This window comes from Mustela putorius, unplaced genomic scaffold (genome assembly GCF_011764305.1).
Source record: "Mustela putorius furo isolate JIRA1106 unplaced genomic scaffold, ASM1176430v1.1 tig00003976_pilon_pilon_pilon, whole genome shotgun sequence".
Taxonomy (NCBI): Eukaryota; Metazoa; Chordata; class Mammalia; order Carnivora; family Mustelidae; genus Mustela; species Mustela putorius.
In genome coordinates, this window is record NW_025422118.1 from 1,691,456 (window position 1) to 1,705,847 (window position 14,392).

The 14,392-nt window shown below is 57.1% G+C and overlaps 1 protein-coding gene across 18 annotated transcripts in view; it reads left to right on the forward strand.

Moving 5' to 3' along the window:
• Positions 1-10,358, forward strand: part of ANK1 (ankyrin 1) — a 207,446-nt gene extending 197,088 nt beyond the window's left edge. For 6 of the 18 annotated variants that reach the window (XM_045070934.1, XM_045070944.1, XM_045070935.1 and 3 more), the window contains 4 exons: positions 2,078-2,161; positions 3,118-3,258; positions 3,485-3,617; positions 9,277-10,358. In XM_045070934.1, the coding sequence (XP_044926869.1) occupies positions 2,078-2,161; positions 3,118-3,258; positions 3,485-3,583 (324 nt within the window). In that variant the 3' untranslated portion in view covers positions 3,584-3,617; positions 9,277-10,358. Of the gene's footprint in view, positions 1-1,013; positions 1,475-2,077; positions 2,162-3,117; positions 3,259-3,484; positions 3,618-9,276 lie in introns of those variants that run through there. The other 12 variants (XM_045070937.1, XM_045070946.1, XM_045070940.1 and 9 more) reach the window with 7 other exon arrangements.
• Positions 10,359-14,392: the final 4,034 nt, after the last annotated feature.

Here is a 14,392-nt window from a genome sequence, read left to right on the forward strand (position 1 = left end):
AAATGAGGCAGTATTGAAATCGGACCCTTTCACTTACTCACTCTCTGACTCTGTGCCTCCATTTTCTCTGTGTAAAATGGAGAAGTCATAGGGCCTGCCGGGTACGGCTGTTGGAGGGCCTTACCAAGTCAGTAGGGGGAGTACACAGGGCGTAGTGGCCTCAGAGCAGTGCTCCCCGTGTGAGGGCCTGCTCAGGCTCCTCGTCATGACCGTGCTCCCACACCCGCACTCCTCACGGGTGGGGTGCGGACAGCACTGGAGTCCGGGCCTGCTTCCCAGAGCTCCCCAGCGCCCGCGGTGAGCGAGCGGCAGGTCACTTGGCTGGGCCCCAGATCTTTGTTCCTTCTGCTGGGGGTACCGTTCTTCAGACCGGCACAGCCTGATCGGGAAAGTGAAATTCCCGTGGGCCACAGCTGCCACGGCTGCATTTCTGAATCAGGTCTGTAAAGACGAGCCTCAGGCGCGTGGTTGCCCCTCGTGGGCGCTGAGAGCCCAGCCTGGGAAGAGCCTCTGAGGACAGGCCTTAAATAGACACACCAGTTACACGCATACGCATAGGGTTGCTGGGCCGGGGCGGGGTGGGGGGGGCGGCAGTGCACGGGCTTCCAGGTGGCCCCACCACCTGTGCTGACCCCCGCTGAGCTAGTTTGGCCAGGCCTGAGTGAATCACTCCTCCCAGGGCTATTTTTGAAATAAATCCTTAACTCTCTCTCCAGGGTATTAGCCAGTGCCATCCCTGTGGGTGGGGGTGAACTCCGTTCTGATCACGGCAGTAACCGCCCAGAGAAACACACAAAGGGCCCCATTCTCTGGACACCTTATTTCCCAGAGCCCCAGAAAGAAAACAGTTCCCTGGGCAGAGCTGCTTCTAGTGCGCATAGGGCTGGGCAGGCCCCGTTGTGTGTGTGTAGTCGGGGGGAGGCGTCACCCACAGAGTGACTTTGACGTGCGCTTTGAGTGCCCAGGACACGCGCACCTGCCTGCTCCCTTCTAGCCCAGTTGGACAGCCCTAGCAGCTGGTTCAGGAAGCTAAAATTATCGAAGCCTGATGTCACCCAGGCGTGAGGGCAGAGCCCAGGGCTGCTCGGCAGGAGGGCACTCGGCAGGCAGTTCTAGCGAGGGGCCATCCAGTCTCCTGCGGAGAGAGCCTGCAGGGGGGCACCCGGGAGTCTGAGGGGAGAATGAGAGGTTGGACCCCCACAGTGGCCGAAGCCCTGGCTAGTTCCCGGAGGGCCCAGCTGCTGAGGAGGTGAGGATGTGGACTTTCGTCACCCAGCTCCTGGTCACCCTAGTGCTCCTGGGCTTCTTTCTGGTCAGCTGTCAGAATGTGATGCATATTGTCAAGGGCTCCCTGTGCTTTGTGCTGAAACATATCCACCAGGAGCTGGACAAGGAGCTGGGGGAGAGCGAGGGCGTGAGTGACGACGAGGAGACCATCTCCACCAGGGTGGTCCGGCGTCGGGTTTTCCTCAAGGTAACCGCCAGGCAGGAGGCAGGGCTGAGGGCATGGCACCGCGGTGTTCGTGGGCAGCAGCTGGGGGAAGGGACCCCGAGTCAGCAGCCGGGCACTTCCCTTGGGGACCAGAGCCAGCTGTGGTGCCCGCTGGGACTGCCACACTGTGGTGGCGTGGGCAGCTCAGCTCTGGGACTTGGGAGAGCCCATTCCTGGCCCGCTCCTGTCCCCAGCTGTCACACTTAGGGCGCTGGTGTCTGTGGAAGGGGTTTCCATGCTAGGAAGGGCTGTCCAAAGTTCAATTCAGTGCCTTACTTCCTGTCTCAGGGCCTCCTCTGTAGCACTTGCGTGAACGAGCCCCGGTGCTGGGGAGGGATCAGGCACACAGGGCTCTTGCAAGTGTGGGGCTCCATCCGGGTCTTCGGGCTCCATGGCTCCCGAGGTGCCTCTTGCACTTGGAAGCCTCAGTCTGGCCTCTGCTCCTTGCTGAGCTGGAGTTTCCTGTGTGGTGCAGATTTGTCCAACTGTGGCCGTTGCCTGTGCTCTTTAATTCCCTCATCCTCCGCCTGAGGCCCAGGCCACCCACTTACTAACCTTGAGTTTTCTCCTTTTCTGCAATTCTAGGGGAGTGAGTTCCAAAATATTCCAGGGGAGCAGGTGACAGAGGAACAATTCACAGATGAGCAGGGCAACATTGTCACCAAGAAGGTGGGTGCACGGCATCCCCCCGCCCCCGAGCCTGGGAGAGGCAGCAGGGCTAGAAGCTAAAAGGGGCTGGACTCTCCCTGAGTCTCACTGCTGCCCGAACAGAGGGTTAGCACGGCTCTGAACGCTGGTGCAGGAGCCCTGGTCTTCTGAGTCTGGCCTGACATTCCTCAGAGCCACTTTACCTGACTCCACCTGAATTCAGCTCCTGCTACTGTTCCACAAGGGCCAGGCTCCGCGGAACAGCCCAAACCCAGCCCAGTGTTGCCTAGCCCTGGACACAGCTGTAAGACAGCAGGGTGGTGGTCCCCGGACTACCACAGACCTCCGACAGCAAAAGGGCTGTGGAAACGCATAGATTTGTTGCTGATTTTAATTCACTAGACCTGATTTTGCTTGTCAAGTACTAGGCACCATGCAAGGTCTGGGCAGAGGGAGAAGAAGGAGCAGAGAGGGGACCTTGGATGTGCTCCCTGTGGGTTGCTGTTCCCGCTAAACTGAGGCAGGACCCCTTAGGTGTCCATCTTGCCTCTTGCCAAGTGTGCCTCATGCAGGCAGGTGTCTTGTATTGTCACCCCCCAGTCTGAGTACGTGTAGGCTCAGAGTAGACAGTGTTAGAATGTTTGGGTGAGTGAATAAGAGAGCACACTTGCCAGGCGTCCCTGCCCATGAAAAGTGTGGGGAGGACAGCAGGACCTGCCAACAATACCAAGAGACAAAACCCTGATCACCAATGACCCGTTTGCAAATTCTCGCCCCTCTGAAGCTGCCCAAGGCTGGTTTTCCACAGGATGGGGGGAGAGGGGCAGGAGACCTGTCCCTGTTCTTGGCCCCTCGAGGAGGGGCACCTTAGGACAAAGGCTGCCTCTCCCCCAGACCTCCTCCTTGGGGACCTGCTCTTCCCAACCTCTGTCTGTCTCCGTGGCTTCACGGGCCTTTGGTCCCCTCCTGTTTTCCAGATCATCCGCAAAGTCGTTCGGCAGATAGACTCGTCCGGTGTGGAGGCCAGCCAGGAACACGAGGAGGTGATTGCTGAGGGGCCCCTGGAGGACCCCAGGGAGATGGAAGCTGATGTTGATTCCTTTATGAGACACGTGCAGGTACTGCGGTGGCTGCAGCCTCCCTCCTGAGGCTCCCACACCGCTCCAGCCGCTCACCTGGGCGCGCCCGCTCTGGGCTCCCGCCCCTCCTCCCTCCATCGCCCCCTTGCCCCTCCACGCCCCCCGGCAGACAGTGTCTTCACGGCTGCCACAGGATCTCATGCTCTCTCTAGTTTTGTCTCTCTGTGTGATCTGTCCTGCCTTCTGTCTCTGCTGCCATCCCCAGGTGGAGTTGCGAGGGAGTAGCCTGCAGCCGGACCTGATAGAGAGCAGGAAGGGGGCTCAGATAGTGAAGCGGGCCAGCCTAAAACGGGGGAAGCAGTGATCTCTAGCCCTTCCCTCAAATGGCCTCTTGGGAGGTAACGCTGTCTTTTTTTGCATCCTTTCTGCATGGCCTGGTCCTTGCAGAGTGGCTGGTGCTAGGAGTGGCTGCTCCCTTCCTCACATCTCCCCCATCCTCCGCGGGAGCTCCCTGCTCCACCGCCCCTGGCATGATGGGGGAGGAACAGGGGTGGCGTGGCCTCGAGGCACAGTCATTTCCCAGCCTGCTGACTGTGTGAGTCTTGATTTCCTCCTAAGAAAACAGCCAACAGTAGCTTCCGATTGACCTCTCCGGGAGCGCAAAAACATAGATTTGAGAAAATGCTTTGATGTGGGAAAACACTCAGTAAACCTCAGTGATGACAGTATCCTGAAAGCCAAGCGATGGGGACTGAGGGAGGGGGGGTGGACAGGCCTCCGGGTGCACCAGAGAGTCGGTCTAGGCTAGGCCATTTCAATGCAAATCCCCCCGCAGAGCTCCAGCTGCGATAGACTCAGAACAGCGCTTCTCTCTTGAACCTGGAACCCTTTGAAAGTCCTGTTCAACCCAAGATGACCATTGTCCTTGGTGTTTCTGGAGACCGGTTGCTCCGTTGCTTTCTAGGAAAGGGTGAAATGCACAGGCCCGAGGGGCGGATGGCGCGGTCCCAAGCTAGGAGGGTTATGGCAGCCTGGTGCATGGTGTGCAGGAGCATGGGGGCCCTGAGGCTGGGGGGCCGGGCTGGGTGGGGATTTTTGATGAGGGAGGGCCCTGAAGAGGCTCTCCAGCAGGCCCGGCCACAGTGCTGGGGGCTCTGGTGGCCAGCTCTGACCTCCGTCCTCCCTGAGGGATCCTGTACTGAGCTGCCCCGAGGCCGTTTACTGTGCCCCGCTCGGGGCAGCTCAGTACAGGATGCGTCGGGGTGGGAGTCGGCAGGAAGTCGGCAGGAAGCGAGGCTGCGTGGTGGCCCCAGCACAGCCCTCACCAGGTTCTTGGTAGTTTCAGCACCTACCCTCACTCCCCACAACCTGGGGCCTGGCTCTGGGCCAAGGAGAAAGCAGGCTCCTGGCTTTCTGCATTCAGCAAAAAGCAGGGTTGCTTCTCCTATGCCACCAAAAGTGCTGGCTCTGGGCTTCCCAACATACCTCGACACTTGGAGAAAAAAAAAAAAAAGGACTGCGGATCCAGTTATAGGATAAAATTAGACCTGACTCCTCAGCAGCTTAAGGAGGTCACAGTGTTAACCCCGGCATTGCCAAGGGTCTCGCTGGGCTGCTTCTTTAGCAGATTAGCTGGGGTGAGTCCTGGAAATAATCCAAAGGTACAAATTATTTGAAGGAATGGAGTAGAAGGCAAAGTGCACTCTTCTGCCTGATTTTTTTCTTATGGTGACAGGGGCAAGCAGGGGCTATACCTTTCTGCTTCTCTCTGGCTCTGGTTCATGCTGCTCATGTTCCTGAATAGGAGAGAGGCAGCCCAGAAGCCAGGCTGGGAGGAAGGGAGGAACTTAAGAAAGACAATTATTTTTTTAATTTTCTGTGGATGCTCTGCAAAAAAGAAATTTAAAAAAAATTTTTCTGTGGGGGTTCTGCAAGGTGTCTGAAACCTCCAAAGGAGATATACCGTTCCAGACCACTGAGCGTGTGGTGGGGGAGGTGGGGAACACCAGGCAGCCCGGCTCCTGCTCCGTGCCCGAACCTCTGGCAAGAAAAGGCCAGAGAAGCACCTGTTGGGGACAATGGTGAGAGAGCCATGGTGGAAGCAGACTCTAGTCTAGTTCTGAAGGGCCTGGTGGGGCAGCCTGCAGCGCTCCGTCCTCCCAGCAGGACAGAGACCACAGAGTGACAGTGAGGGAATGATGGCTCTCTGATCTTCTCAGTGCTGCCTGCCCCCCACTCGCAGGCCGGTACCGCTGCCCTCAGTATTTGCGAGTTCCACACTTGGCCAGTTCAATTACTGGCTAAAATTATGTTCACCCCCAAACACCCCCCCCCACACACACAGGGCTTTTGTGGTTCATTCACAGACACACACCAGGGTGAAAAATTTGTGTTCAGTGCCACGTTGTTTGCATTTTTCCTACTTTTTGTTGATTTTGTTGTTTAAAATGGCTCCCAAGCCTAGCGCCCAAGTGTTATCTCGTGTTCCTAGGAGCAGGGAGGCTGGGCTGTGCCCCGCGGGGACAAATATTCGTGTTAGATAAAATTCACTGGCCGGGAGTCAGGGCGCTGTCAGTGGGGAGTTAAGGGATCAACAGCGGATTAAATAAGGTGTCCTTATACAGAAACACACGTGAAACAAAGTGTTCCTGGTCTGACAAAGATGTGAACAGAGGCTCACAAGAATCTAACGGGGCATTTTCCTTAAGAGTGATGGTGCAGTGTTGGCTAATTCAGTGTTCTGGCAACTTTCTCAAACACGACCACTGCGAATGGCGAGAATTTACTGTGTCTGTTTCAGAAGGCGTCCAGGCTGGTGCTTGGGAGCCTAGATGCAAGGCCTGGTTCCTCCTCTTTCCAGGCCTCGCACTCATCATTTGCTCTGAGCTTCCGTCCCCTTGAGGGAGTTTGCAGACGGTCCCTTCCATGTCAGTGGCGAGGTTTAGAAATAGTCGTGGTCCCTGGGCAGGCTGTGGCTAGGAGGGCAGGACAGCTGTGCTCAATCAGGAAGGGGGCCATCCTAGCATGACGGAGGGAGAGTCAGCCGACCTGCCACACCTTGGGTTCCTTCACCATGACGTCGCAGCGGCATCACGCTCTTTGCTTGTAGCGGTTTCGATGATGGATGGGCGTGTTTGAAAGGCAGTGTACCCTGTTAAATTCCCACCCACCATTTCTCAAAGAGTCACCTGAGAGTCGGGTTAAAATGCAGATTCCTGGTCCCTGCCCCTGACCTACTGAATTAAAATTCTGGAACTTAGGATTCTGTATCAAGCTCCTCGATTGCCTTTTAGTGTACTGAAGAGTGCGTTCTTCTGACCAATTTCGGTTTTCCTTCCAAACCTCCTAGAGGTGATGTGGACTTGATACCAAGTTATTCACTTGATGTTTAAAAAGTGGGCCCCAGGAATGAAGGACAGAAGTTTGTTCAAAGATGGTAGGATGCACCCATCCTGGATGAGGGGTGACTAGACCCCCTCACCCATCGATCCCTCCCAGTCACCCCCACCTTGGGAAGGACTCTGTATCTAAGGCCTGGCAAGTGGGGGGAAGGGTGCTTTCCCGTGGAGTTTAAGAAGCTACCAGATTGCTGTTTAGGCAAGGCCTGCCTGACCGCAGGTGACAGGAGGAGCTTTGCTCTGTGCTCCACAAGGTAGGCCCAAGAACTGGGGTGTGAGCTGTGCGAGATCGCCGGCGTGGAGCAGGCAGCTGGAGTGCTGTGGCAGGGCAGCGCTGACGTCTGCTGGGCTGGTGGGTAGACAGGGAGAGAGGGCCACAGATGCCAGGCAGGGTGGGAACAGGAGGTGCTGCGCAGAGGGACCGGATGGGACAGGCGCAGAGCCCTTCTCCTCGCTCTTGACAGGCTGAGACCTTCTCTTGGGGCAAGAGGGGCTGGGCAGCGGAAGGGTCCAGGATGCGGCCATGAGAGCTGCCCTCCCGTCTACCACTGCCACTGCCGGGTGCCCCCACTAGACCCCTCACTGCTCCTCCCGGAGTCTCTGCTCAAAGCGGTCACCATAGAATGCTGTCTAAGCAGGTACTGCCACTCTGTGTCTGGGCAGAAGAGCGGGAGATGGTCGGCTGTCTTCCCCAGGCTCAGGGTTTTACGAGGTCTCTTGTTTGAGGCATGCTTAGCCTGGAGGGGGGCACAGACCCCTGGGAAGGGTAAGGCCGGGCCCTGGCCCTCGGAGTGCTTCTGCTGGCTGGGGAGATGCAGCAGGTGTGAGACAGGAAGGAGAGCCCATCAGAGCACACGTAGAGCCCATCAGAGTACACGTCCGCATACACTGTCCCGAGCCCTCTGGAGAGCCCATCAGAGCACACGTCCGCATACACTGTCCCGAGCCCTTTGGAGAGCCCATCAGAGCACACGTCCGCATACACTGTCCCGAGCCCTCTGGAGCACTTCGAAACATCACCACCGTCTAATGAGCTACAGCTTATCATTGCCCTCGTTTTACAGCAGAGGAAACTTGAGTCACAGAGAGTGTAACAGGACTAGGGAAATCGGCAAAGACAGAATATGAACTCAGGCAACCTGGCTGGCTTCGGAGTTCCTGTTCTTACCCACTATGCCCTGTGATCACTCTAAATAAAAGGTCGCGGAGTGAGTGGGAAGCTTCCAGAGCTGAGATGAGAGAAATGACAAGGAGCCAGGGTTATCACGGAGGCTTCCTGGAGGAGAGGTATTGAGGCTGGTGAGCAGAGCTTCAGCAGAAAGCAGACTGACGCCATCCGTGAGGGGAGGGCCTCGAACAAAGCAGGAAGCGGACGGGCACCGTGTGTTCGGAAGGCTTGGGGGAGACCAGCCTTCCCATAGAGAAGCCCAGGCAGGGATGAAAGAGTCGTGCCCTCTGGGGTGACTGCTGTTTTGGGCCACAGCAGCAGCAGAAGTCCTGGTGTTGCGCTGTGTGGCAAGGAGCCTAGCTCGGCCTTCCCATCAACGGAGAACCACTCAGAGTTGATATGACCTCAACCCCCTCCAGCTTCCTCCATAACCGTGTCACCTGCAGGGCCAGGGACAGCTCCCTGTCTGGGGACTGCTCTGTCAAGGCATGAGTTTCTGCCTTTCTCTGTCATTTCCTACCCCACCCAGGAGACTGTCCTCTCCTCTTCATTTCAGGGTGCTCCTTTCCCCCATCTGTCCCAAGGTCCTGCAGGCAGAATCCTGAGTGGCTAGTCATGGAAACATGGAGTGCTCACCCCAGGGTGGAGGAGAAGGAGGAGGCACCATGGGGGGGTGGGGGCTGGAGCCGTGTCTCTGTGAATTCCAGGCTGCAGAAAGTGGACTTCACTCTGCAGGCAGAGCTGCTGTTCTCCAGCCTAAGATATATAATATCCTAGGGAGAATGTACCTGTTTTGTTTTTTGTTTTGTTTTTTCCCAAGATCTCTTTTAAAAAAAAGAAAATCATCTTTTTGCCGCTGCAGAGGTTGTCCATCCCCAGGGCATGGGGAGAGGAGCCAAAGGCACTTGACCGTAAGAGCTTGTAGACCAGAGCCAAAGAGGGACTGCTGTCCCTTGAGGCTGTGATCACGTCTGCTCCATCTCTGGGTCCCCAGGGCTGGCACTGACAGACATCATCAATGCATGTTGGTTGAACTAAAATGAAAAAGTGAAGGACACCGCTCCCTTTTTTAGCACATGCCCTGGCTTATGTACTTGACCCCTTGCCCAGGTCCCAGGATCTACTCAAGGGGATTTCTCCCCAAGCAACCGCAGGCGTGGGAGCCTCCTGCCTCCTCTCTGAGGCCCAGAGCGCATGCACAGGAGGGTTTTCTGGGGGGCTCGTCCCCCTGGTTGGGGGATCCAGGCAGGCTTGAGCAGCCACCCCTGAGAGGGAGCCTCTGGGCTGGGGAGCGGGAGAAGGCTGGCTGGGGGTTCAGGAAGGTCAGGGGCTCTGCGCTCAGTCTTTCACTTCCTTACCTTGCTTGGGGAGGCTGCTTTGCCTGAATCCCACCCTGCCTCAGCCCCCGGGGCAGAACTCAGGAGCTGGGGGTTTTGCTGGGAGTTGGACCTTTAAATCCTAAGTAACCCCTTCTCTCTCTGTGTCCCTCAGGATCACACCTCGACACCCAACCCTTGAACTCCACACACTCTGCCATGCACACAGGAGGAGAGCTGGAGCGGAGGGCTCGGAAGTGGCGCATCTGTTCCTCTAGGCTAACGGCATGATCTCTGTAAGGGACTTCCTTTAGTCTCCTATTCGCATGAACGACTGACTGTAGACGCATGACCTATAGTCCTCAATCCTGCCTCTAGCAACGATGGATCTCTGTTGGGAATCAGGACAAACGTCTCAAGAAGGGGGGTGGGGAGAGAGAGGGATAGAAAACCAGCACGGGAGAGCGCGTGAACGCGAAAGTGAACAAGGGCTCTTTTTGTGCTTGGGGATGATCTATGTTTTAAAATCATTTTAATTTTGACTTGTTACAGGGTACTTTGTTTTCAACCTCATCTGTAGGAAATCCATGTGGGTTTCCTGGAAAGGAAAAAAAAAAGAAAGAAAAGAAAAGAAAACTAGGCACAAAATCAGTTCGGCACCTTAATCCCATGTCCTCATCTGCCAGTCTTCCCCACCGACACACACCTCCATTCCATTTGTGACCTGCCATCCCACTCCCCAGGGGGCCACTCCTCCCAGATCGTTCTACACATTCAGGACATGCGCATAGGCACACACACGCACACACAAGCACCTCTCCCCTCTCCTCAGTATAGACACAGATTTTACTGTGACGTCTGAAGCTGGATAGACTTTCCTGTGGACAAACTGGAATTTTTTTATGTTGTCTCTCTCTCTCTGCCAGTTTCAGTATTAATCATCTTCCAATGGAAAATCATTACCTTGAGAGTGCATTCGGGGTTCCTTGTGTTAGGGACTTAAGAATCTGAGGCGAGGACACCCCCCCCCCCAGGCTCAGCTGTAGGGCTCCAAGGGAGCCATGCCCCCTCTGAAAGGGTGTCCTCTCAGCTGGGGGCGGGCCGGTGGCTGCTGTCCCAGGATCGCACCAGCATGTTCAATAGAGAAGAGGTTTCCTATATCTTCAAGCACTTCTATCATAGTCTGTGTTCAAAGTGTAAACTGTACAGTTATCAGCCTTGTGTAAATGAAAAAACAATAAATACTATGCAAACCAATAGAAACACTTTAGCAGTATGTACAAAGCACTAACAGCTCAGCTCCTGAGGACTTCTCCAGGCTGCGGGAGAAGGAGCTACAGCCTGTCTTTCAGTGAAAGAGGAAGGAAGTGAGTAGGGCTAGTGAATGTATCTGCCAGTTCTTAGAAGTCAGCCACCCCCCCCTCCCAAAAAAAAGGTCTCCCAGAGCCAACTTGGTGCTCTAAGTCCACGCAGCCCACAGGATGGGGGGCCAAGGCCCGACAGCCTCAGTGCCCCGACTCTGACCAAGCCCCTCTGCCCTACTCAGAGAGGCGGGCGAGGGCCCCACTCCCGACCACAGCGCAGGGAGGGCTTGCCGGGGAGAAGAGAGCAGCTGGCCACCTGGAGGCCCAGGCGAGGAAGGAGCTCCTCCTAGGCCAGGCCCTCGGTCAGGTCAGGAAGGAGGCCGGTGGCTGGCTGTTCCTCTGTTCCTCGCCTCGGTGCCACCAGGGGACAGCCTTAAAGTGACAGTGGCGCCTCCGGCAGAGCGAGGCCCGAATCAGCACAATCCGCCCCGCCCGGCCCGGCGGGCGGCCTCTAGGGCCAGGAGAGAGACCGACCGGCGGGATCGGGTCGCTCGTGAGAGCCTTTGTTCCTGGACGTCCGGCCGCCTTCCTCCCCGGGGGCCGCGGACACATGAGACCTTCCGAGTAGCACAGAAGCCCCCCACGACCGCGCGCCGCGGCCCTGGTGCCCGTCACCAGCGCACTGCTCTCCCGGCGGAGGCCACGGGACCCGCGCGCCCGGGGGCGGCCTGGGCGGCCGGGCGGCTGGCGCTCCGCCTTCCGAGGGGCAGGCCGGGGCGCGGAGGCCAAGCGGGCGCCCAGGGCTGCGGCCCCGGCCCCCGCCCGAGCGCCGCGCTCCTCCGCGTCGGGCCGGGTCGGAGGGGCGCGCCTGCCGGAGCCGGCGCGCTCGGACGGGAGTTGGGGGTCGGGGAGTGGGGCGCCGGGGGCGGGGGCGCGGCGCTCCGGAGTCCCGTCGCGGGAAGACAGGCGCAGGGCCCGCCTCCTCCCCTCCACCCCGCGCCGTCCCCCCAGGCCGCCGCCGCAGCCCACCGCACTAGCCCTCGTAGAGCCCCCGCGGGGCTCCCGCGGCTCCAGTCTATGCTTTGGCACCTTCCGCTGCGTCTGGCATGGCTGCTTGGCCCGCCGGCCCCAGGCCCTGGGCGGCATGGCTGCGCGCTCCAGTTGCTAGTAGGAGCTGTTAGAGGAGGAGTTTGGGGTCTCCACACGATGCCTAGAGAATGCTGCAGTCTGCACCTTAGACGCTTTTTAGAAGTTTTGGAATTACCTTGATTTTTTTAATTGTTATGAAAAATGACTCTTTTCTTGACTCTCCCCAATGCTCTGTTATTGGGAGGGAATCCCCCCAGCCAATCGGATGTATAGACCATTCTCCCTACACCAGCTGAACAAATGTCAAAATTAATAAAGAAATGGACTCACAGCACCGGACTCCATCTCTCCTTCCTGGCTCTGCCCTGGGGGAATGGGGGGGGGGTGGGGTGGGGGCTGGGGCAGGAGTGAAGCTGGGGTTGGGGCCTGAAGGGGTCTGGAAGTGGGATCAGTCAGCAGGGAGGCCTGCATCGCCTGGGGGTGGGGGGCGCTTCTGGAAACCTGGGCAGTCCCTTCATCAGACCACGCACCCTGGGAGAAGCTACCAAACCTCTGGGCTTGGTGGGAGATTTCTGTCTCCTAAGGATTACCGTGATGTGGGGGCAAGTCCAAGGTGGGTGGAGGAGGGCAACACACCTCAGGGTGCATGACTGACCCACAGCAGACACTAAGGGGGACCCCCCCAGTCCCCGCCCCTTGTGAAGGGCCTCCGTGCCCCTCAATGTCATTCAAAGTTCAAGAACTTCTGAGAAGATTGCCCTGTTCCTTCATAGTTCCTAACACCTCATGAGGCTGGTCACCCAGCTGGCCTAAGTTTTCTCATCTGTCAAATAGAGAAATGGATTAAACAATTGCTAAGGTCTCTTCCATATTTCATCCTGGGAATCCCAAATGTGAATGCCTTTGTCAAGCTTGGCATTAAATAGGAATCAAATCATTTGCTGCAGCTTTTCTTCCTCATAAGTTCCCATCCTTAGGGGCTGACCGAGTCATAGTCGCAGGATCCTCAACTGCATGGCCCAGGGGGGTTTCAAAAGCTCAGTTTCAGGATCACAGTTGCCTGGGGTGGGGTCAGGCGGCCAAATCAGAATTAAGTGTCCCAAACAATTGTGATGGGCAGCCTAGTAGCCCAGTCAACTCAGAGGTGTAAGATCCCTTTTTCCGGTTTTTAGTCTAAACTTCTAGAGAAATCATCTCCACAGCCTGTGTAAGGTCTTTCGTGCATTAACCTACCTCCTGTACACTACAGAGAACATGGCTCAGAGCAACCTGTTCCCCAGGAACATAACAGCCGCATGGGGAGAGGCAGGCTCTGTGTGAGAGGGGGGCCCTCCCCAAGTTCTGGGTCCAGATCTCCAACTAGAAGCCGAGGAGAAGGTCAGCGAAGGGCCCCTCTTTTCTCCCACCTGCCACACAGTGGGACCACAGCGTGTTGAGACTGCCAAGGAGCCCACAGCCTGCTCAGGAAAGACTTTGGAACTGCCCGGCAGAGGAGGGACAGAAGTCCGTCTGCCTGACAGTCCCTAATGTCCTGTCATTTTACATGTTCAGACCAGGGGCATGCTGGTTTCCACTTTAAAAAACAAAAACAAGAACTGCCCATACAAAATCAACAGAGTATTCCCCACAGCTTCCCTGTTTGTAAAGTGGAAGATGGCCCCCAGTAGAGCCTTGCATGTTGTAAAAATCCATTAGAAAGAAAGGCATATGGGTGTCCCACCATCAAATAATGACTGTGCACCAACCAAATGCCTGCCAGGGGGACCCACCACTGACTCAACAGCGGTCTCAGTCATCAGAGCTTTCCAACCCAGCTGCCGAGCCAGACAGAACATGGCCCTGGCTCCAGCAGAGGCACACATGATTCCTCGGAGGAGTTAGATGGAAGAACAGAGGGCATCAGGAAAGGCTGCTCAGAGGCAGAGGTGGGAAGAACACAGGCACAGCAGGGGCAGGCTCCACTCCCCCACCACACCCCACCTCCCACTCCCAGGCTCTCAGGCCAGGGGCAGAGATTCACATCCCCACCCCCCACCACCCTGGGCCAAAGCCCAGCCTCCCCACTTACCCATCCCAGCTCAGAGGAAGGAAGAGAAGCATCCACACTCAGACTCCATACTCCTCCGCTGGCTTGGGTACTGCACATAAAGGGGTCTGGGCACCCTGGGACAGTGCCTCCTGAGCCTGGCCTCCTCACCCTCAGGGGAGCAGCTGCAGGAGCTGTAACTTCCAGCTGCCTCGGGAGCCTCCGGGGGCCCCAGATACCCTCCTTTCCCTAGATGCTGCGCTTGGGGGACCAGGAGCCTGTAGACCCTCTGAGAAGGAACAGAGCTTCCAGAGCTCATCCTCTCTCTCTCTCTCTCTCTCTCTCTCTCTCTCTCTCACACACACACACACACACACACACACACACACACACCCTGGCTGATTTTACAGTCAATCTTTCAAAGTGCAATTTGTCTTGGAAAAGCCAATGTGAGGCCTGTGTGGGTTTCGACCAATGGCGCCGCGCCTCTCACCGCTCAGCCAGTCTCGGGTCTGTATTCTAATGGGCCATATCTTTATCAGGGAAATGTTGCTTCCCTGAACTTAAAACTTCTCATGGAGGGTCCGCAGACTTACAGGCAGAGGAGGGGTCTGAGCTAAGGCTTGGGGAGCCACCCTTCTCCAGGAGGGACAGGGACAGAGCCAAGGGGCGCCGGCGAGGCCTCTCACCTGCTCCAGGAGCACCTGACTTCCGAGTCGCTGACGTAGGTGCTGGTCCCCCGGAGCCAGGGCCGGGCCGGATGCCTTAGGTAGGAGGGCAGTCTGGGGATCGGGCCGCTTTTGACCCTCCAAACCTGCCATGGGCTTCTGGGTCAGAGCTCGGGGTCTCTGGCTTTAGGGGGCCTGGATTTG